This window comes from Zootermopsis nevadensis, unplaced genomic scaffold (assembly GCF_977971745.1).
Source record: "Zootermopsis nevadensis isolate Lab colony 2312 unplaced genomic scaffold, Znev_1.0 Znev_ptg000012l, whole genome shotgun sequence".
Taxonomy (NCBI): domain Eukaryota; kingdom Metazoa; phylum Arthropoda; class Insecta; order Blattodea; family Termopsidae; genus Zootermopsis; species Zootermopsis nevadensis.
In genome coordinates this window covers 15,107,490-15,131,360 of record NW_028259144.1, presented here as the reverse complement: position 1 = coordinate 15,131,360, position 23,871 = coordinate 15,107,490, and the positions used below count along the sequence as shown (strand labels likewise).

The 23,871-nt window shown below is 37.9% G+C and overlaps 1 protein-coding gene across 10 annotated transcripts in view; it reads left to right on the top strand.

Moving 5' to 3' along the window:
- Positions 1-1,135: 1,135 nt before the first annotated feature.
- LOC110826542 (prostaglandin reductase 1) overlaps positions 1,136-23,871 on the top strand; it is a 239,427-nt gene continuing 216,691 nt past the window's right edge. For 5 of the 10 annotated variants that reach the window (XM_087348102.1, XM_022057273.2, XM_022057279.2 and 2 more), the window contains exons 1-8: positions 3,753-3,901; positions 5,101-5,146; positions 6,453-6,509; positions 7,496-7,684; positions 8,008-8,126; positions 9,502-9,656; positions 11,076-11,187; positions 11,374-11,492. In XM_087348102.1, coding sequence (XP_087204228.1) covers positions 3,796-3,901; positions 5,101-5,146; positions 6,453-6,509; positions 7,496-7,684; positions 8,008-8,126; positions 9,502-9,656; positions 11,076-11,187; positions 11,374-11,492 — 903 coding nt within the window. In that variant the 5' untranslated portion in view covers positions 3,753-3,795. Of the gene's footprint in view, positions 1,256-1,854; positions 2,061-3,748; positions 3,902-5,100; positions 5,147-6,452; positions 6,510-7,495; positions 7,685-8,007; positions 8,127-9,501; positions 9,657-11,075; positions 11,188-11,373; positions 11,493-12,188; positions 12,430-23,871 lie in introns of those variants that run through there. The other 5 variants (XM_087348100.1, XM_087348098.1, XM_022057271.2 and 2 more) reach the window with 5 other exon arrangements.

The following is a 23,871-nucleotide window of genomic DNA, read 5'->3' as shown; positions in this document are numbered from 1 at the left end:
GGTACAGGTAGAACCATGTGATAACTCAAGTTTATACTTTGTTCCAGGTATTTGGAGTTATCTGGACATTCTTCCTCAAAAATTGCTGTGTATTTTCTGGTGCCCTTGTAAACTATGAGCAGTTCAACAGAATTGTCACTGGTGTTCTAAAAGAAATAGGATGTGTGGAGTGGACTGGATTCATTTGATTTTGGATAGAGACCAGTAGTGGGATTTTGTGAGCGTGGTAATAAGCCTAATGGTCTATAGAAGGCAGGAACTTTTTTATTTATTGAGCAGTTACTAAAAGGATTTCACTCATGGAGGTGATTGATGAGATGAGACGAATATCTTATCTGAAATTTCTGTCTTACAAAATATTTTTTGCATTCTGAGCAAAAGATAAGGTGATGTTAGAGGTCTTTAACGACCATGATATTGTGCAGGGCAAGTACTTCTGTCAACAAGCACCATGTTGCTTGCTTTATCTGAAATTAATACGTAACTTATGCTTCATCCTTGCAACGTTAGGTCATATTTCTTACACATACAAAGAACATTGGTAAAATTAGTGTTTTATACTTTATATATATATATTTCCCCACTATTTAAATGAGTTTTTATTTCCAATGTCAGTGCACAGTATTGTGTATAGATTTATAGGTCAATTTATCAATAAGGTATACATTTACTGATTCATCATAAAGTACAATCAGCCATGTGGGATCAGAATGCCATGTTTTAATTTATTTCACTGAGCATAATTAGCTCATGCCAGGATATTAACCAATATCAATTTCCTGTATGCACTATTTTGCCTGCAGCAATTCAACCTACACCGCTTCTACATTTATTTTACCTTTAAGCCATACCAGCTATGTTCCAATTGACAAAACTAAAACCTATGTTCAACTGGACAAAACTGTATCCTTGTGTAATTGTAATCTTGCCCGCATTTTCCATGGGGCCATTGAAAACTAATACACGTGTGAAATAGAGTAGGTTAACCCCTTCAAGATCAGTGGCAACTGTAAGTCCCACATACTTCAACAATCAAACTCAGCATTTTGTATTTATGTTTTTTGTATGATTCTCGGTGTAAATAACGACTGTTTTCTTAAACAGTATTAACCATTTATCTTTGTAATGTAGAAGTGTTGCGTGTTAGTTGTAGTACGGACTGAATTCTTCACTATTATTCAACGAACCTTGGCTTCAAAGGGTCGAAAAATGACGTAGATGAAGATGGTGTTGGTAAATAACATGTAAAATTGCAGTAAGTGAACAATCATGGAACCAATAGTATGTTTCACTTTCCAAATTAACAAATTTTAATAAAATGTTATGAGGACTCTCCAGTCAAGTAAGTGTCAGTATGGTCCAGATGGGTTTGTTAAATTAGCTGTAATACTTGAAACTGACACTACCCTTTAAAATACTCTTAAAAATGACTCGTCATACAAAAGATCAGCTCATGACACATATTAATCTGTTTACAACTGATAAACTTTTATCTGAAATATTCGAAATGCATGTAGATTACGGTTTATCTCATCCGTCCAGACCTAAACTTTAATCACACTTAAAAGATCTCCCGAATATAGAGTTAAAGATATGTAGAAGTTTTCCAAATAGCTCATCCAAAAATTATAAACCAGTGGGAAAACGAAATCAGAAAATAAAGGAAATAAGCGTTAATACCTCGTTTAACGCTTGCACCTTACAATTTTCATTCTTATAAAGAAGGCACTTTGTTCCTGGACCAGTTTTACTGTAAAAAAGTAACTTGAACATATTGGTATTAAGAGGTGGTTACTTTCATTTTCAAGTGTTGGTAGAGGATGGAACGAAAATTTGTTCATCATTGGTTGTCCCTTGAAGTACCTCCGCCCACGAATGTGGAGGGATTTCAAAGCCACTTGACAGTAATTTGTACTGCTGCGACCTTCGGGACGTGTTATGAAATAGGAGACAGCGTGACTGGCAAAATGTTACATATTTGTATAAGATTTCTTGTTACATATTCACATTCTGCTGCATCACAGTTACGAAAGAAGTGTGCCAAGGTTTGATCTTCCACTGTAAGAAAGATTTTTATAAAGTTAAAGGAGTTTATAGAATATGGTGAAACTAAGACCATGTGTTTGTGTGAGTGTGAGTGTGAGTGAGCACGTGAAGTCTGTCTATGCCACCGAATTCTGGGTTTATTTACATTTACTATACCAAAAAAACTCTTTTAACCTACTTAGTCCCCTTAACCTATCACTTTATTCATGTTTTATTTAAGGTGTTTTCATTAGGCAGACTTGTATAATTGCATGGGATGTGTTTGTGAACTATCAACTCTGTTTTCTATGAACAAGATGCCAAGTTGTATGAAATGAAGTTTAAACTAAGGATTTATTACTTCCCATGTAGGAGGTCGAAGCGTAGGTGGGAGAATAATGTTAAAATTTATTTCAGAGAGGCATGGCATGTATAGAATTAATCTGGGTGAAAATGTGTTTGAATGTGGGGATGGACATCTGGGTTAAAAAAAATAGATAGAATATTTCTTGACTGTCTGAAACATCAGATGAACATGTCTGACATTTAATTTTGACATTTTTTTATGTTGTGGAGTGTCATAAAAATACCAAAACAGCTTTCCATTTTTCACAGTATCAGTCAGTAACCTACCCATTGAGAACTAAACAGGTTACCCGAAGCTGTAATGTGTCTGACCTATAGCTGGAAGAAAGTAGATTTTAATTTTTGCTGGAGCAATAGTTATCATCAGTAATATACCATATTTCCTGGTTCTGTTCAGTCTATCCAATTTACTGCTGGAATAGGACTATGATACCTTGAAATATACTTATGACCCATTTCTTCGTAGTTCTTTGCCCTTCACCATTTATAATTATCTCTCATCTTAGCTGACAAAAGTAATTTTTACATTTGATGCAACATTGTTAAATGGTATACAAGCAGATGTATTATCCATCGTTCAAGTCTGTTGATAGTAAAAATAATTGGGTAATACTTCCCTGGAATATTAAATTGTTCTGGAAAGAGAGATGTTTTATAATTGCTTTTCAGATTATTAATTCCAGGCATTGGCAACTTGTAACACAGAACTAGAAAGTTGCAACTTTCAATATAACAAAGTGTTTATTTACATTGAAAAGTTTTATATGACAATCAGGTGTATTAACAAGTGGAATTCAGTGAGTAGCTTGTTACATTCATTTCACAAGCATATACATATATAAATACTCGCAACATCCCTGACAATGAGCATCTTGCCATTCTTGATTTAATTATTCTAACAGATGACAATAACCATCACAAAATTGCAACATTCTTCAATGTCATAATTTGCATTGTTTCAACATGAACAGTGCAGCCCAGGCAAGTGAAGACAGCTTAGAACTTGCATTGTAGCAAAGCTAGTAATGCTGTACTGTTGATTTTAGTGCTACATGGTAAGGAGGGGTGAAATCCTTTTGCATCCTTGAAGCATGTGGATTGGTAACAGCTGCTATAGATGATGAAGGTCATTATTCTTAACTTTCTCTGTTACTGTGTTACCTCATATTATGTTAGGAGCAGTTAGGTTGGTTTACTGTGAAGTGAACTAGGCAAGCTTGTGCCATGTTGGATGCTTTCATTTGCTCAGAAACATTGTAATTATTGGATCTCGTAATGCCAGGCAATAAACGATGAAACAGAAAAGTAAGCCAGTGGTAATTGTGTGTTAAATGTGTGGAATGCCTTATTTTTAAAGGCTTGGTATGTTACATACACAGAAATACTGCCCAGCTGTCCTTCAATATGGTGAAGACAAAGAAATTCATACTTGCAAAGCATTTTGTTGATGAACCAAAGGAAAGTGATTTACAGCTTGTTGAAGATGATTTGCCAGCCTTGAAGGACAGAGGTAATGTTTCAGTTTAATGTGTACTTGTTTCTAGTTTTATTTACAAATGTTTTGTTTTATTTTTATATCATGGATGTTTATTGCTGTGTAAAATGACCTGTTTATCTACTGAATTAATGACAAGTGGTTTCTTTTCTCTCTCCATTCTCCTTCCACTTTTGATGTTTAATTTATAAAACTATTATTTTGGGCACTGTATACTTGTACACATCCATTAGAACAGGCCAGCCATTATATGGGCATTGTGTAACAAGCCTGGCAAACCTAGTAGTATAGATATGTATTTGTGCTACAGGAGGGCTTGGGGTAGCTTAGTCAGTATAGTGACTAGCTATGAACTGGATGACCAGAGTTTGATCCCCGATGGGAGCAGAGGATTTTTCCTCTGGCCTCTGTGTCCAGATATTGGTGTTCTTTCCCGGGGTTAAATTGTGGCTGGTGTGTGTCACTGACCATTTACTCCATCTAGTGCCAAGGTTAAGAATGAGTAGGAGCTATACAACCTTTCTCCCCCCCGCCCCCCCCCCCCAAGTGCCTACATGGCATATAGTGAGAAAGCTTTACTTTACTTTGTTTATATGTGCTAGTGTATATAAGCAATGAGGGTGATACCACATGTGTTGTCAAAGGAAACATGTCTTAAATTTGAAGCATATTCAAAAGACAAAAACTCATACATGGGTTGAATATTCAGTTTCTTAAATTTTTTTTATGTTATGCAGTCATGCACAACTTATTAATGTCTGTAGTGCTGGTCTTCTTTAAAGCTCTTTGTGTGGAAGTATAGTGCTATTGCAATGCATTCTGTGCATTATCTTAGTTATGAGGCAGTTTTGTCTGTGTACAGCCTTTGTGAAAACATTGTAATGGAATATAATCATTTTCAGAAATGAAAGCTTGGATTTAGGGACAGGATGAAGGACCAAAAAAAGAACATCTGCTATGTGGCAGAACAATGACAGATGTTTTTATGTAAGTGCATAATAGTTATTGTACAGCACTGCATAACATAGAAAATTTGAAGATGTTAAACATTCATCCTTTGTAGTTATCTGTTGATTTAATATTCAGTCATCATAAAATAATAAATATATGATATTATATAAGGGTATTTGCCATAATTTATGATGAATATGTTGACAGCTTTGGTATTGTGTTGTTTGTTAATGATGTAGTTAAATTTTGCTTTTGCTTTGCAGAAATCCTCTGTGAAGCTGTTTGGCTGAGTGTTGATCCTTACATGAGGTAAATTTCATTCACTCTATTCATCTTTGCGCATGTCCTAAAAATGCTTGTGTCAGACTGTTATTTCACGTACTGAACCTGATGGCAAACATGGAGCAAGAGATGTCCCTATGTCGCATTAAAAATGATTGTAGATTTTGGTTATATCTCATATTTGTCCCATATTACATACCGCCAGGAGGTTTTCAATATTCCGTCTTGCATCTGTTATGCTTCTTCTTCCACAATTTTGTCAATACTTTGGTCTCGTATGAAACATTGAAAGTATGTATCTTGCATTTGTTGGTGGTGTATCAGTAGTGACATCAATTATATTAAGTTAATATCAACTATAATAAGTCCAAGAATGGTCATAAGAGAGATCATGGAAAATGTAATAATTGTGAAATGAATAAAATGGAGAACCTTAAGTACTTAGGATGTCTTAAAGAAGAAATTACAGAAAAAATAATAAAGTGTAGGGAATTTGTACCAATCAGTGAGGGACATGCTGAGGAAATGGGAAGTGTCAAAGAAGGGAAAAGTGCGGCTGTTTGAAAGTTACTGCATGTCCATATTAACATATGGAGCAGAAACTTGGATCTGGACGAGGGATGATATTACCTCATTAATGGTAGCATTGATAAGATTTTTAAGGAGTGCAAGTGTAGATGATAGAATTGAAAGGAGTCAAAAGTGAAAAGTTAAAGATGTTGGGTGGTAAATGATAATATATTGACAAATTTAGGAATGGATAAAGGGAGAATTACAAAGAAGGTTTTGAGTGTGAAAGTTAGAGGATCAAGAAGGAAAAAGATATGGCTAAGAGATTAGGAAAGGGATTACACTTGAGGAAGGAGAAAGATGGGAAGAAATTGATTAGGATTAAATGTGTGAAAACAAAGACAGACTGAGAGGCTTTAATGGCAGATGACCCACATAAATTGAAAAAATCTTAGGAGGAAGAACAATAAGACACAGAATAAGGAGTAGTAGTAGTAGTAATGTATTAAAACTGTCTTTTGTTTGTTTGCTTGTAAAACTTCATGTTTATGATTGTAGGTTTTCTGTCCTTTCTTTCTACACAAAATTTGTTTTGTTTCAGTTTTAGAAGTAATAGGACTGAGTTGGACATTGAACTAGAATGACATTTTCAGTGTGCTGACCTAAATTTAGTAGAGCCTGGATTCAGTCTCAGTTTAATTTGTTTGAATTTTAAATTTAGCAGATTCAGTCTGACATTGGACAAGAAAATGCATCCCAGTAGACAGAAAAGGCTTGCATAGAGTTACTTCTGTTATCTAAAGATCTGTCATTTATTTTCCAGGCCATACTCAAACCGTTTTCCTACTGGAGTCACTATGATTGGAACACAAGTTGCCAAGTAAGTTACATAAATGTGAGATGATCAGTTTGGTAACATTGTAATGTTGTATTGTATTACACTATATTTATAACTTATTTTTTCCAGTTCAAAGTATGAAGTAATTGAACCACTGTGGTTTTCTGCACATTGAGGTGATATTTCAGGCAAGCTCAGACATGTTTGGGGTCACAGTGTTGGTGAAACTGTCTTGTATGTGCAGGAATCAACCAAATGGTGTAGTACCTGGCATTTGTAGTGGCATTGATGTTGTCTAATCCCTCAACTTTTCAATCACTCTATATAGAGTGATTGAAAAGTCATGCAGTCCATTCCTTACACATGCTCTATTTGTCAAAAAATAAATTCCATTTAAACGAGAAAAAAACAACAATGTTATATTAAGTGTTGGAAATGTTCACAGCATTCAGCAATGCATGCATATCATCCAAACTGTTGTTACATAACACCAAAGGTTGACCAGAACAGTTCCTGTCCTGCGAATTTCTTGTCATGAAATTGGTTCAACAGACGAGATATTGTCAATTTGTAAAAAGTAAAAATGAGATGCCAGGTAGTGTTTGACAGTGCAACTGTGAAAAACACATTCTGGCATTACGACTGCTGGAATACAACTGACATGCTATCGGTAGCAGATTACAGTATGGTGTGACCTGGATGAGATTTTGTTAAGTCATAGTGTCCTGAAAGACCTGTCTCAGATGTATCATTGACTGGCTCTCATTCCAACCATTTTCAAAGTCGTACAGAATCTTTGCATTGACATTCTCTCTCAGAAGCTCCACCTGACACCTGGCATCTGACATCTGTTCTGTGTGACAAGTTTACTGTGTGAAGTAGCAGTCAGAAAAGTTTTAGTTTGTGTTGGCGAGATGCCAAAGAATTTTATTTTGAATTTACATGTGGAGATCTTTCATCTCTGCCACCTCAACTACAAGTGTAAAAAAACTTTTCGATTTAATTGTATGCGCTTTATCTGTTTTCAGAGTTGTTGAGAGCCGTCATCCTGATTATGAGGTTGGTACCCACGTTGTAGGGCACTTTGGGTGGCAAACCAAGACTGTTGTAAATGCTGATAATCCAGGAACTTGGTTGTGGCTGAAAAAGCCGTATATTATCCCAGACTTTTCTGGTCTACCGTTATCTCTCGCGCTTGGAGTGCTGGGCATGCCAGGGTAAGTACTGTTTTTGTGTTACTCTTATATATAAATGGAAACAATCACCAGCATTTTGTGTGATTCTTAGTGTAAATTATGTACTTTTTCCATGTAAAGTGTATCGACACATCCAAGGCAGCTGCTTTAATGCTTTTCTGCTGTGACTGAATGTAACAATCGTGAGATTTTCCCACTGATGAAAGGAAAGAAATGTATTGATTTTTGTAATGTAGAAGGACTGTGATATACTTTTGGCTAATTTTATGTGTATTCATTGGCCTGTTTTGATACATTCTTAATTTTCTTTTAACTTTGTCTGCTTATTGCTTGGATGTGTTTAGGAACACAGCTTACTTTGGATTTCTTGAAATATGTGACCCTAAGCCTGGAGAAGTTGTTGTTGTCAGTGGAGCAGCTGGTGCAGTTGGTAGCCATGTTGGACAGATTGCACGTATCAAAGGTATATCATTTATATGATTACTTTTTTTAAATTTTTTATAATGAATTACAAAATTTTTGTAAAATCATGTCATTATTTTCTTTTTTGTTTGTCTCCTTATAAATGTATAAAATTTGTTAATGGTATTGATTTCTTGCACGTGACCCTTTAATGTATGTATTTTAAACTGGATTGGCTATATGTTAAATGACAATGGATCAATTAATTGTTCAGTCAGAACTTTGCACTGTATCACACTCTTGACAAGCACAGACGTTGCCGTTGGATAGTCAGACTAGCATGTATGTCTGCTGACTGAAATAAAATATAATTTCACCAGCCAGGTACCAGGTGCCTGCTTTATTACATCTTACTTTTATTCATTTATTGTTTGATTTGAGTCTTTGCTAAGCATCCTGAATTTTTTTGGTTTTCCGTGCTCGGGTGAATGCGTAGATAGTGACTCAACTCACTAAATATTTAATAACCTTTGCGGTTAATACAGTGTTATTAAATAATTTGTGAACTAATCGAGTGACCATCATGTAGTTAGTGAAGACATCTGATGAACAAAATGTAATGAAAGTTTGCCACTTGCAAACCTGTGTATGTGAGGTACCATAATTTAAAAAGTAAATTTGTAGGTGTTTATGGCTGACCTACGTGCAGAATTTCAAATGCCTGGCTCCATTGGTTCATTAGTTATCACCATTAAGCAGAAAGTGTAATGTAAATTTTGTATGTCTGCATGTTGTTACTCTAAATTCTACAGAAGAATTAACTCGATGAAAGTCGCATTTTTTAGAATATCAATTACCACAAAAAATTCTATGACCCTACATTAAATAGCATTGGTGTCATTGCCACCTAGAAATTTACACCTGATGATAGCAAATTAGGCAGTACAAAGGTGAAACACACTTATTTGACGAATTTTAGCAAGGACTCTCCATGCCACATCATCTTCTTCTTCTATGGCTCTCCGATCCGTATTCGGTCCATGGCCTCCTCAATTCTCCTCTTCCATTCGGTCCTCTGTTAGGTCCATTCTGTCCGAGGCTTTGATTGAGGTTTCAAAACATCTTCCTTTTTACGGTGCAAGGTTGTTAGCCTTGCGACCAACCCCCAACCTGGAGGACCAGGGTACCTGTCTTAGTCTGACCCCTGCCTCTCGACCAATCTGGCTAGGGACGCCCTACCAGTAGCTCTTGGGGTCACTGAGGTACTCAAGCCCCACCCACCATCACGACAAGGTGCAGGTACTATTAAGTGGGGCTCCGTGCCACATCGTACTGAGAAATGACGCTTGCTAACAGAAAGACATTAGCCCTGAGTGTGAGAGCCATATTAAAATGCTTGCCTCTGTTATTGAGTTTGATTAATTACTTTGTTTTAGGTTGCAAGGTGATAGGTTTTGCAGGATCGGACGAGAAAGTGAAATGGCTGTTGAACGAACTCAAGTTTGACGCGGCATTCAACTACAAGGCGATAGACGTTGTAAAGGCTATACAACAGGCTGCTCCAGATGGTGTAGATTGCTACTTTGATAACGTAATTATTTATATGTTATAAAAAAAATTCTGCACTGAACGAATTGCGCTAAAAATTTTACTGAAGCGTTATTTATTAAAAACTGAGTGTGGAATGATACAAAGAATGAAATATGATGCCAGTTTCAGTATTAACTTTGATATGCAATCTTTGTGTATGACATTTGTAAATCTGACTGTCACTGGTAGTTCTTGGGTGCAGTTTCCAAAAGGGTGGATGTGTTGGATACAAACCTCAATCTGAATGTCACTGTCACTTGACACAATTTATTATACGATCAGTCTCATCTGTTTTCCTGCCATAATGAGCTCTTCTCAAATTGGACTGTGTTCAGGTCAGAAATATTTGTGATTAGTACCTACAAATTACAAAACAAAATAAATCAGTATGAATGTAGATTTTAGCGCACTTCTTCTCAAGGCTAACATGCAGGCTCATCAGATCAATATTCTCTGTGTGCCCCTCACCCTTTCAAACTCAGAATCAGATGACATTTTGTATGAAATTTGGTGTACCCTTTTTATAGAAGCAGGCAGTCTTATGCCTATTTTCAAAAAGGCATCACGCTGTGCTGACCAGTTACAGACATTTTTTAAATTTTTAAATTTTTTCCAAAGTTTTAGAAAATGTTGTATATTGTTAGCTTTCCTTTTATTTTAAGTCATTTTTAATCAGTGTCAGCAGAGTTTCGTGAATTACTTATTTAATTTTTTCTGTCTTTTCTGCGTTGCTGGAAGTACCGCAGGGCTCTACCTAGGGACCACTTTCATTCGGTGTTTTTAACAATGACGTTTATACCAAAATTTGCCATTTCATCTTTCCCTTATTTGCTGAGGATCTCAGAATATGAGGGTTTTTTAAAAAAAATATCTTTAATTAAACTTTTACTGTATAAATTATTTATTCTGAATATTTAAAGTTTTATAATTTTTTTAGACTCTCTTCCCGCCTCTTGATAGATATAGTTGATCAGTCCAAAAGTTTTCTTTACCATAAAAAATAAACTTGGATGAATTCCACTTTATTATTTATTTATATTATTACTAATTCACGAGTTTATTTATTTACTCTGTGGAAGTGGAGGTGATAAGCGGGGAAAAACACTGTGACAGGAATAATTTGTACTGTTTTGACTTGGTCTTGGTGTCAGATTTCTTGAATCTGCTCAGAAAATTGAAGATACTTTTCTGTTCTGTTGCTGTTCTTCATTACCAAGTTATTCATTAATATTAAGATTTAAACTGAATAAGTTTGATACATTTCTGCCTTGCAGGATTAGTTTGTTCCTTGCCTTCCAAGAACAGGCTTGTAATGAGGCTGATGCTGTAATGTGATCAGAAGTGTCCAGTTTATCTGTTATTTAGTCTTTTGTGTTATCTTTAACTATATTATTATTTCATTTTCGGACGTGTCTTGTAGGTCGGCGGAGCTTTGAGCAGTGCTGTCATCTCGCAAATGAAAAACCGAGGTCGCATTTCAGTGTGTGGCTCTATTTCTGCTTATAATGCTGATATCAACAAACTTCCATCAGGTAATTCAACATTTTGATCGCAGCTCTGGCGCGATTACGTCGGTAGACCGTTAGACTCTACAGAATGTTCTGAATGATAAATCGTTGCCTGGAACACGAGAATTATTTCTGATAAACATAAACTTACTTATCAGATCAGCTGGGTGACGTTACGTTCTGATTGAGCATTTAAACGATGGTTTTCAGCTCCTACTGTTCTGCCTTTGTTGCTGAGGAAAGAGTTGAAAATGGAGGGTTTCATGGTGAGCCGCTGGCATAACAGATGGGACGAAGGAGTCGAACAGAACTTGCAGTGGATAAAAGAGGTAACCCAATGTTTTATTGCTACTGATTTACGCGTCACGTGTTACATCCTGGATTGTGGCATTTACATTCTGTGTATAGATTTGTAAAATCATGAGAGAATCGTATGAAATGTTCTTTCAAGGCAGCAGGAACAGGAGAAAAATAATTTAAATGAGACAATCGTACAAGCGAGTTAACTCTTGAAGCTGAAGCCCATCTGAATATTTGAAAACTCAGTTTGTACCTCAAAGAAAACAGTGCATCTCCATTGGGAAGATCGACTGGTTAATGTCGTCTAAGGACGCGATCACGTCTATTCTGAGAATTATACAAAAACACATAGAATGCTCTGTGCGCAAAATGTGTGTTACTGACCGTTGAAGAGGCTGTTGTGTGTAATTACCATTGGCCCCTAAAATGTTAATGACCCATCTTGAGGATGACTGTTGATTGCCTTTTTAAACGTCTGGTCTGGTGCAGACGAGTGGTAAACCGCTGTTTCTGAAAGAAAATCCCAATAAGATTATGCGGACATGTACGGCGTAACAGTTTGTAGAATGACGCTGAAGTCACGAGTCCTACCACTTTTTTTAAAAATGAATTACGAATCTTCTCTGGTCTCCAAAAGGAATTCACGCACGTGTCAACACGATTGATGTTACCACCTCTGAAGGGACGTGGAATCTAACTCTGGTATTTAACTCTTTTGATTGTAGGGGAAACTGGTGCATCGTGAAACAGTGACCGAAGGATTTGAAAACACAGCGAAAGCATTTATAGGGATGCTACGAGGGGAGAATGTTGGGAAAGCTGTTGTTAGAGTTTGATTTTGAAATGCCAGCTGAAACAAAGACGCTGACTGTTGCAGAACGAGTCAGAAACCTGCTTTATGCTGTACGTGATTAAACTCAATAATTAAAGGTCTTGAATCTTGTGCATACTGCACAGTCACTCCAACTTATTTTACTTACATTACAGGCAGGGTCTGCAGTTGCCTGAGTGGTCTGAGGCATGGGCCTTGTGCCGCTTGGTCGCTGGGACCGTGGGTTCGAATCCCTCTCAAGCTGTGGATGTTTGTCCTGTGTACAGGTAGAGGCCTTGCGACGGGCCGATCCCTCGTCCAAGGAGTCCTACCGAATGTCTAGATCAAAGCCAACGAAAAGTTGGGACCCGCAGTGCTCAGGCACTTGAAGAACGGGTCGTTCCCAGTATCCAGTACAGCCAAATCCCATTATATAATTTTCCTTACCCTTTTGATGTAGAAGCTCATCGAAATATTTAAGAATTCAGTCCGTACCGCAAAGAGAACACAGCACTTTACCATTACAAAGAACTGGTTTATACTGTTTAAGGAAATAATTGCTGTTTTCAGTGAGAGTCATAAATACGAAATGCAGAGTTCTTGGCTGTTGAAGTACGTGGGACGTATAATTACCATTGAGCTCTAAAAGGTTAATAACAAAATAACAGACTCGCAGTATCTTTTAAATGAGATACTTTAAAGTGTGATACCTGCCATGTTCGTTTGTGTGAGGTCTGGCAATTAAATGACTGAATTGATACTTTTATGCAACAATTGGTAACACTGTAAAGTTGACAAGTTGGATCACGTGATTCGGCAGGCTTACTGGGATTCATTTTGTTTCGGAGTAGCCGTAAATGTTTTTTTGGCATAGAATTTTGTTTGCCAAGAACTTTACTGATAAGAAACAACATTCAGTTTGTAGTGAAATTAGAGAAAAATTCCCTTTTTATGGATATTTTTTAATCAGAAACCCAGACATGATTGTCTTCAGACGGGTCATGTAGAAAAATAGTTCGGTCAGGGAAGCTCTTGAGACTGTGTGTATCCGAGTGTACTTTGGACACTCTGCTTCTCGATCACTGGGTACTTCGCCTTGCTTTCTCTCTCCCCCTCCAGCCAAGTGACGCCGTACAACCATTCATCACGCTCTTATCTCGACTGCCGGTTTTACTGCAAGCAATCGATCTATCTCGCAGCCAATCCCAGTACAGAACAAGCGGGAAACCCCCAGTCAGTAAGGGGTTCCCTCTACTTCTGGAAAAATGTTACAGATATCTCATCTACTGTGTTGTGCCGCCTATATTTTCAAATTTCTGAATGTCCCCTCTGCATTGCAACAATGACATAAGTACTTTCTGCTGATTTCGTAAATGAGATCGAGTTTTCTATTACTTTTAAAAGGTAGTTATTTTTTTTTAAAAAATGTAACATTTTGGACGACGAACTGCCTGTCTCAGAAGCTCTATTAAGACAGAACGACACGGAAACGCGCGGACAAATATCCAAGCCCTAAGCAGGCATCGAACCATTGACTGAGCGGCCTTGACGCGAGTACTTGAGAAACTAGCGGTTGGCTAAGAAATTCCTTGCATTTTGTGGAACCCGAATGTTTATAAGTGCTCTTTTTGTTGACATATTATTTCAATTTTATTAATATGTAACTCAATAAAATGACGTCCTTTACTCACCTGTCGCTGTATCCTTGGGAGCCTTTTAATGCCATGCGATTAATAACGAGTTTCACGAAATCAGGGAGGTCTAAGCAGTGTTCGTAATAATAATAATAATTTATTTACATTCCATGGATCCATAAGACAGTCAGATGACAATAGGATGTGGAAAAAGTCATAATAATAAAAATAATAATAATACAATACATATTATAAAGTACAATTCGTACTATTATATAAATTTCACATAATACAAAACAAAGTATTCACCTAGAGAAATGATAAGCTACAAATAGATCTACCCATTACATACAAGAAAAATTTATTACTTATTTGTAAACAACATAAATTCATTGACAGAGTAAAAGGAGTGTGTAATTAAGTCGCAAAGAAGTGACGTAGTGAATGCGGAAAGTAACACATACTTTGGCAAACTTATTTAGCTAGTAGTAAATTCTACATTGAATATCCACATCGCTTTTCTAAGGAAATTGAAGCTGGTAATTAAAGTACTTTCATCTTACATACAACAAACGAAGCTTGGTAAAATAATGTTGGCGCATTTCAGTAATACATATAAATGAAAAGATTATGGGCCACCAAGAAAGTGAACTCGATGGCGTAAAGAACCGGTTTATTTCAATCCGTTTGTTTTCTCTTAAAAACGTTGTAATTGTATCTTCGTACGCGTCGTTGTTTTTTTAACATCACTGTTCGTAATTTTCTGAATAGAAAAAGTCGATACTTCTCCCAGGTTGGCTCCGAGAGGAATGCTTCTTGTCTTTATTATTTTTCCCCATTGCGCGTCGCGGTGAGAAATGCACACTAGTGTGCGTTTTGTTGGCATCCCTGTATCTAATTTTCTAAACAGAAGAAAGTCGAGTTTTTCTGAGTTATCTCTGGATTTTTCGCAGGGTCAGACGGAATTATGTAGATAGCGTCTATCGAAAATATCTTTCTGGCAGTTGCTTCAAATAAAGGGACATTCTTATTAATCTAAGTGTTCAAGCCTATTGGACTTTTCTATTTCAACAACAGTTCTCGAAACGTATTCGAAAAAATCTGAAGTGAAGAGATAACACAAACGCCTAGACGTAGATGAGTGGATAATATTAAATGTATCTTGGATAAATCGTGTAAGAGAGGTGGACTGGATTGATCTGGATCGTGATACGAACCAGTGGCGAGCTCCTGTGGACATTGTAACGAACCTTCAGATTCCATAAAAGGTTAGTTCAAGGACTCTGCTCCGTGGAGTTAGTTATTAACGACATGATATAGTATTAACGTCGTATTGTGTTCAGTTTTTCCCTTATCCGATTAAATTTCCATGGTTTAACGTTTTTGGTGTTAAAATGCCCGAAAGTTTGAGGTTGAGGGTCGGAAGGCCAGCCTGATTGGTCGCAGTAGAAATAGGCTGGAAACAATCGATGCTAAAATGAACCTAACGCTCTTGACAGAGCCGGTTTCTCAAACGACGTGCCGTCGGGATAAACTCGGGAGGCAGGGAGTGTTATCGAAGTGGAGGGTTTGATAAGAGCATGCAAATCTTGTAATAAGTATTCTGCGATTAGGGGAATTTAAGGGGTAGGGTGAATGCTTATCGGTAGATTTCAGCGATGCCAAAGTCAATTTGATACCGAGGGTTTGGAGAGTTTTAAGTTGGGGGGTGGGGGCTTGATCGAGGAACAGCGTTGGCTTGGAGACAGCCAGCGACACTTGCAACTGGCACAGACCAGACTTTTGAAGCCTATGTCTGCACACAACAATTGTGAGAATGTTTCCAAGCTCCATGTCTTTCCATTGGACTTGATGCTCATTTATTGGTGAGTTAATGACGAGCAGAGAGTCAGACAGTAACCGACTGGGTTGCAACACTGTGTAGTCACGTAGGTCGTTACCGACTTTTCAGGGAAAATAACCTACTACTTTCATTGTCAGGGTCAACTTATATCCTGAAGATGGTGGTCGCAGGTCCCGCCTACATGATTACACGATGTCGCAACCTGCAAGGAAATATTCCAACCTTTTCCTGTTCTAAAAGCCGTGACAGACAGCAACAACTTATTCTTTAAATTCACACTCACGGCACGATTATTTCCTGTTCGTCAGAATATGAACTTTGAGTACCTACGTCAAGACAATTCCCCGTGTGGGATTTCCGACCCGGTCATTTCCGTGTCTTCATGTAATTCTCTCACTGTTGTAAGATTTCAGCTGAAACTAGAAGTTTATAACGCTCATAGATTTCGTGAAAATCAGTTCAGCGATTCTTGTGTTGTTAAAAGGAGAATTCTCGTAACTTTTAGTTACGAAAGCACCAAAATATGTCTCAATTGTTAGGTGGTCGTGATGAGATCAACAGATTTATTTCGTATCACGTAACTACCATTTTTTTGCTGAACTCTTTTTTAGAGAAATTGAGCTTTTGTTGAGAAGGAATAACTAAACGAGAAAAACAAATATTTTTAACTATTTTGGACAACTTTTAACCCACAATGTAAACACTTTCCTTTATCAGAACACTTGTAGAAACTAATTGCAGATGTTAATCAATACCCAGAAGTCGAATACCGTTTGCACAAGAACCCGCCACTGAGCCAGAGAAATCCAGTCAACACCTTCCCATCCTATTACTTAATATTCATTTTAATATTATCCTCTCAGCTATTTCTAAGAAAAGGCCTATCAAGTAGTTTCAGTATTTCGCATTTTCCGAATAGAATGTTATATTTTCTACTATCCATCTTGATTTATTTACCCAAAAATATGTGGTGAAATGTACATTTTGTAAAGATGCCCTCATCATGCACTTTCTCCGTCTTACGTACAGACTAAATTTTCCCCCTCAGTACCCTGTTTTCATACGTCCTGTGTCTTCGTCCTTCCCTTAGGGCAAGAGACTTTCATACCCATAATTCGGTTTTTTATTATTTACGTTCTTGGGTGTTCTTCACGTTACCACCTAACATTAAAACTGTTCCAACAATGTAATATTTCTATTATTACACAACAGTGAGTCACTACAATGGGACATCCGGTTAGTAGGTTTTATAATCGTAAAAAAAAGCGACAGGCAGCCATTGTTGCACCCATAAGGCGTTTATCCACGCATTCCAATTGTGGCAGAAACCAGACAAGAAGACGGACACACGTGTCTGTTCTCGAAGTGACTAGGTGGGGAATCCCCGCGTGTGGAATTCCCAGGAAGCCGCGAAACCACGTGGAGATCCCTCCACACTATCCTGCCACGCCAGACAGGCTGCATCTGTGCGCCCACATGCGTCGTTAATGTTCGTGTTGATGTTGGGATGCTTGCAAATACGAACAAACCGTTTTTAGAATTTCGGTCAGAGATTACGGAATCGACATTTTAATTGTGACCGTGAACTGTTTGTTGTCTTAGCATTTTCGTGGTTACCTCAGCTGTTACTCACCTGATATCGATAAGGTAATTAAATCAAGAAGAATGAAATGATAATCCCTGTAGTTCGCACAAGCAACATTTTGGTTAAATAGCCTCATGACAAGAAACCACTTGGGATACATGAGACTGGATTAAACGTGCTCTTACAGAAATAGGTTACGAAAAATGAACTGCATTTGACTCAGGGTTCAGTGGCGGTTTATCACGGTGGTACTATGATCCTCTGAACGTCCTGTAGGCAGAGAATTCCTTGATCAGGGAAATAGCTAACAGAAAATTCTGTATAACGAAGTCAGTTTTAATATCAAATACAAATATCTTAATGCAAGTTTTCGTTCGGCTTCAGTTGATCCCTAGAGGAAAAGAGGTTTGCCTTCGCCATGTCGTTGCATCTCATCTCCGCTACTAACATCCAGCGCCATCTATCGCTCTCCTATGAATGCAAATCACATGGGGGCTTTTTCCTTTGTGTAAGAAAATGTTATATACCAAACCTAGCGGCTACGTAGCATATTATTCATAATTCCCATCCTTATACTCACCTTCCCCACCCATCATCCCCTAGGAGCCATACGTCATACATTGGTAAGGGAAGGGAGAGAATGCAATGGCGGATTTGTTACAGGGTGTGTACCAACATGGAACAATTGAAATCGTTATGGGGTTTTAAGGAAGCCGGGATGTGAACTTAGGTACGCCCAGTCAGAGGCAATAACTCTCTAGACTCATTTTCCACGTTGTTAGGGGTAAAATTGGTTTTGGTCAGAATATATCCCGCTGTAAAATTCATCGGCATTTATTTGGAATGAGACAAACTATTAGAAATTTTCGCTGTTGGAATACTACGTTTACTATTCGAAAGAATTAGGTATTATAGTTATAAATTCCGCTTTTACCACGGGTAGCTTTGCTTATAACGCGTCATAATAAGTTCATACGTTAAATAGCAATTATTCTTTAGTTACCTTGCGATGGGCTGATCACTCGTCCAAGAAGTCCCTACCAAATGTCTAAAAAAAAAAAGATCAGAAACCTCCGAAAGGAAGCCCCTATGCTCCACGTAGGAGATAAAAGGGTATATGTTGGTGATGATTCATTAGTTATCGTCATCATATCATTCAATTAATGCATACAAATCTAAGAATAAATTGATGACAGTAAGTTGAACTTGTTACAAATTACGTGCGAGATGAAAAGCGATCTTCTGAACCCTCAGTCTGACAGAAATGTGGAAGGACTCAAATACAGAGTGACGCACAATGAAGAAGAAAGAAAACTGTGGAGTGAGGACATTAATGATAATATTTATGAACGAGTTAAAAGCACTGCTTTACTACTCGTAATTAAAGAAAGGTTGGGCAGAGCCTGTTTGTAATTCATTAAACATATTTAATTAATAAAGCAATTTTATTCTACAGAAATAATTGTGCTGACATTGTCAGCGAAGGCGTTCTTTGTACAGAACTTCATAAATATGTAGATAAAATTTCTCATGAAATTACTTTGTTAAAAGCGCTTATGTAGTAGTTTGCAGGATGAATATGTGGTTGTAATAAGTATCCGTGACTAAATTGCGTACTTCAAGGTCACAGCAGAATCGTTTCTCGTTGAAAGGCGAAGAGCAGAACACAAACTGCTTGCACCTTGAAGCCCTGTGGAAACTGTGGTCCATGTATAATCCGATTTTGCAGTCACTAACTATGCACTTTGTGTTTTTGGGTTTCGCACGATTTACAGTGCTAACAGCAATTATTTCCGTAGACAGCATTGACCAGTTGATTTTTGTAATGGTGAAGTCAAGTGTTTTCTTTGCAGTTCGGACTGGATTCTTATATATCATTTAGACGAGATTCGGCTTCAAAGGGTTAAATGAGCCGTGCTTACTAAAGGCTCTGAACCTCAGTCAGATTTGAGGTTCTCACGGTCGTCTTCTGGGATGTAGCGCCGCGTAGTGTGGTAGAAGTTAACCAGCGTTTCAGAGGTCCTTGCTGCCTCCATAATCAGGGCGACAACAGTAAACTTCTGCCACATTCCCCTGTGATGCAGCAGGACACAGGCTTCTTTTGGTCTCAGAAAACGCGACTGTGGAGTCGCAGGCCGCGAGGAGCCATGAGTTCTAAAAACGTATCCCGCCTGTATGAAGCGATCATAGATTTATGCCACTCTTCTCGGCAGCGTAGTAGCGAGTCACAAAGGTCACTACTGCAGCAGAGGAGTTGGTTCAGCTCTTAACTACTGTCAATCATTCCCTTACCCTCACTTTAGCGTCATTTTTCATCTCTAATCATTTATCTTCCTCCCCTCTAGCTCCTTTCTCTCCGCCTACATCTAGTCCTGATCAGAGTTTGTGATGCGCACTTGCTTAGCTTTAATAAAGACGATCTGCTCTATAATTCAATTCAATCCTAAGCCCACTCGTGATTTCCAGTTACTGTACAGTCTGTCGGCCGACTGTACTTTCCTTATTTTTAGGTGAAATAAGTTAAGGTTATAACGGGAACATGGCCGCTATTTATCGGGCCAATTTGGGGTTATATTTCCAGATAAAGAAAATGGTTTTCTGATTCAGTTTTTCCTCCTCAAAAGTGTAAAATAGTTGAGATGCAGGTGATAAAGGCTGTCCTACCTGACTACCAACCTCTTCGCAAACGAGGCCCTTGCAACGGAGTCATGACCTTTGTGGCTGTAACTGTTACATCTGTTGTTGAAGAATTTACGCGCTGTAATTGCATAATATAAATTTTGATGCATTTCTCCTATTAATTTTAAGCATTCTCAGCAAGAAAATAGCGCCTTTGACTGTGCTGTATTTAAAATGTCGTTTGTCGCTTCGATAATGGAAGTAATAAATTGGACATAGGATTTTAAATTTGCCAGGCGGTTTTAAGGCAGATGGTGGTCTCTTGACTTGTTTCGCCTTTAAATATGCCAGTCTTTCGGATGAACCTACTGCCCCCATCATCAGTCCCTGAAGGCGCAACAGCCCAGAAGAACTAGATTACAATTATTAAAATAATAACCATAGAAAGATTTAAATCAGAAGCAACTTAAATTTGTGCTTGTTGTTATTCTTCTTCATCGTTGAAGAAGAGTTCTAAACTCTCCATCAAGATTGTTAAGAACATTTCCAGTGCTGTGGTCAACAGCTCTTTTATGCTTGCAGACAGACTCACTTCAGAAATTGTTTTAATTGGCGAAGCAGGTGTGGTAATTTATTATGATAAATCAGAAATATTATTTCATAAATGTGCCTTAGCTAAATATACGTTTAGAATTGTAAGAAACGTCTAAGTATCACTCTTCTAAATAGTTTTATTCTGAGCTTTGTTTTAACTGTTTGGGTAAAGAGTGGTTTCATCTTGGATTAGATACCATAAATGTGATTTCTGTATAAATGTACTTATTTTCCAGTTTATTTCAATTAGATGTTATCTAGTAAGATAGGGCTGCATCAGTAATACATACAGTGGAAATATTTTAGTTGTTCTAGTGGTGGTGATTTTGATATAACCATTAAGCCGCATGTATAGGCTCTTGGAGGTTAATGCTATCGACAGACATCGCTTTTGGTTACATTTGAATGCAGCTGTGAAGCTTCCCTTTATTTCACGTGTAAACATTCGATTCATACAACCAGCAACATTTTCTTTTGCGTTCTTGGATTGCTCGTTCTGGCATGTTTTGGTTCATAATTAAGGTAGGGAATCTTTTGTGTGAGATCAGCCTATCGCACCAATTTTACCGTTGCAAGCTAACATAGAAAGTGTGAACGGAATCGATGGTCATGCTGGGATTAGAGTCCTCGACCCAGCGCGCGCATTAAAATATAAACCGTCTGTTAGCAGCCGCGGAGGTCCCTGAAGAATCGGGGATCCCCGCTCATTGTCGTCGTCACGTTGTCATGCTCGGCAGTTGAAGACGAAGACTTGGCCGCACTGAATTTCTTTCTCTCTCTCGGAAGACCGTATATTGGTAACGACGTTTTGTCCCACTTACTTTTGTTAGGAAAAATTGGTTTACGGTGCCATGTATACATCCGCGTATCTATCAGTGTCTGTCCGTCTTCCCTAGTAACTTCTGAACCAATGGTGGATAGTCGCGTAACTTAATATGAATATCATACCAACTTGAGAACTTAGTAGGTAGAAGCGACACTAGCACCATTTAATATATGCCTATAAAATTTTGTGTGATAATAACATCTTAAAAATAAACAACTTTAGTCAAGGCAGTTTTCTTTGTAGACAGTAAAATAATATGACGGCTGAGCGCGAATTCTATAGGTGTATTTAGCTTCACAGTTTTATGGCGATAACTGATGATCCATACATAAATGAAATTTAGAGTAGAAATAGATCATAAACGTGTCTACAAATTCTGCATCACGTGATTTTTATACGTTAACAAAATCAACATGGCGACAGTACGAAACATTGAGATTATATTGGACAAATTTAACGTAATGGGAATCTGAACTAGTGAAAATTTCCCACTGAATGGTTCAGTTGATAGTCTAATTTATAGTTTATGCTGTCATTATATGAGTGAAACATTGTAAGGCAAGTATGCATCTAAGTTCTCCCCAGAACTTCCTTTTTACTGAGCTCATATAATTTATTTTTGGTTCTCATTCCTCTTTCTCACATTGCCGCTTGTCGGAAATTGCCTTATTTATTGACCATAAGTGAATTATGTTTTTACTGCGTTGTAGTTACTGATCTGATGACTTATAGGGACCTACGTAATATAACGTACTTTTAGGCCTACACTTAGGATATTTTCGGACCAAATTCGTTACCGATTTGTTGAAAATATTCTTTTTAGATTTCGACTCATTTATGTTTTACGTTCTGCTTCTACAATTGCCCTGAGAAGAACATTCAGTATTAGTCCTTTCTTATTTTCATGCCCCTCCGCGATTTTACATTCTAGAGCAAATTTTTGAAAGCAGATTGGCACAACATCCATTCTACGCATATTATGAATTGAAAATGCTTCATCAGACAAGATTTTTAATTCTGAAGGGTTTTGACGACTGTAGTTTACACATAAAATTATTCATTGCCAGGACATTTTTCATCGTCTGTTTTCTTTAAAACCACGACGTTTCGGAGGCTGGTTCTGTCTCCGTCTTAGCTCTATCTAAGGGACCCAACAGAGTAGGTACCTCTCACCTGAAGACGGAGACAGAACCAGCCTCCGAAACGTCGTGCTTTTAAAGAAAACAGACGATGGAAAAAGTCCTGACAATGAATAATTTTAAGACAAGATTTTTCTTGCACAGTCTAATAAACGCCACGTTCATACACATAATTCATGTAACAAGTTCCTTTTGTATTCCAAAGCAAATAAAAATGTGTGGCTCTTCGAAGTGTTTGATGCTTATTGACAGGCGAGGAGAGAGATGTGTGTGGAGTGTCATGCCTGCATTGCTTATAAGGCTTGCAAACAATACGACTGGACTTAGTTGATGCAGGTATCCACCTACAAGTCCGGACGACCTGTTTCTTTCATATTTTACTTCCTACGCCCATGCCCCATCTCATTCTTCATGTGATCACACTGACATATCTGATGAAGTGTGACAATTATGATTCCCAGCCTCTCCATACATCCTATTTAATAGGCGCGGTTCGTAGGTAGCCTGTTCTCAGATATCGTCAATGTATGTGCTTCCTTCAAGGTGAGAGACCGAGTCTCACACCCATACAAAACAAGGGATAACATTATAGTCCTGCGTATTTTAATCTTTAGACGTTTTTGCGTAGTTCGAGTAGGAGATGAGAAGCCAAAGATTCTGCACTGAATGACTTGTTCGGGCCGCATTCTAATATGTTGTTATTTTCCTTTGCGACATGAATTGGCCGGACTGTACGTGCAGCCCTCTTCTTCAGTTATAACCTAATCTCAACTTATCAATCTCCCCTCACCCCCACCCCTAGCACAGTTATAACACAATCTCGACGGTGGTTGCTGTTTATCCACCCCCGCCCCCTTCCTTGCCATCTTCCACCCCCACCCCATTACTGTTTCTGTCGCCCCTCCTTCCCCGCCCACCCCTTCAGCACAATCTCTGTCTGCTAGAGATAAGCTTGCAAAGATGGCTGCCAGAAAGCTTTTCATCTCAGGAAATAGGTTTTGGTCTACACGTACACTCGGGTTCTGTTCGCGACGGAGGGCCCCGTGACTAAGACAGATGGCACTGCCTCTGATACCCGAAATGTTGCAGTGCTTCATATCGATTTATGTAGTCGACATCATCCTGTTATTTGTATTGAGTTCACAATGGCGAGGTTACGTCCAACCGTCCGCAAGGTTCATATTCCGTGAAACGCTGGATGTCGATTCCTGCATTTGGAATTGCAAGTTAAAACTCAGGCGAATTTCTCTTCTGATTGTTCTTGACATAATTCCTGACTAATACAATTTCTTATAAATGACTCGGTTCAGTGTGGTATCTCTAATGTTGATAAATGTTGTCAGTAATGGAATTTAAG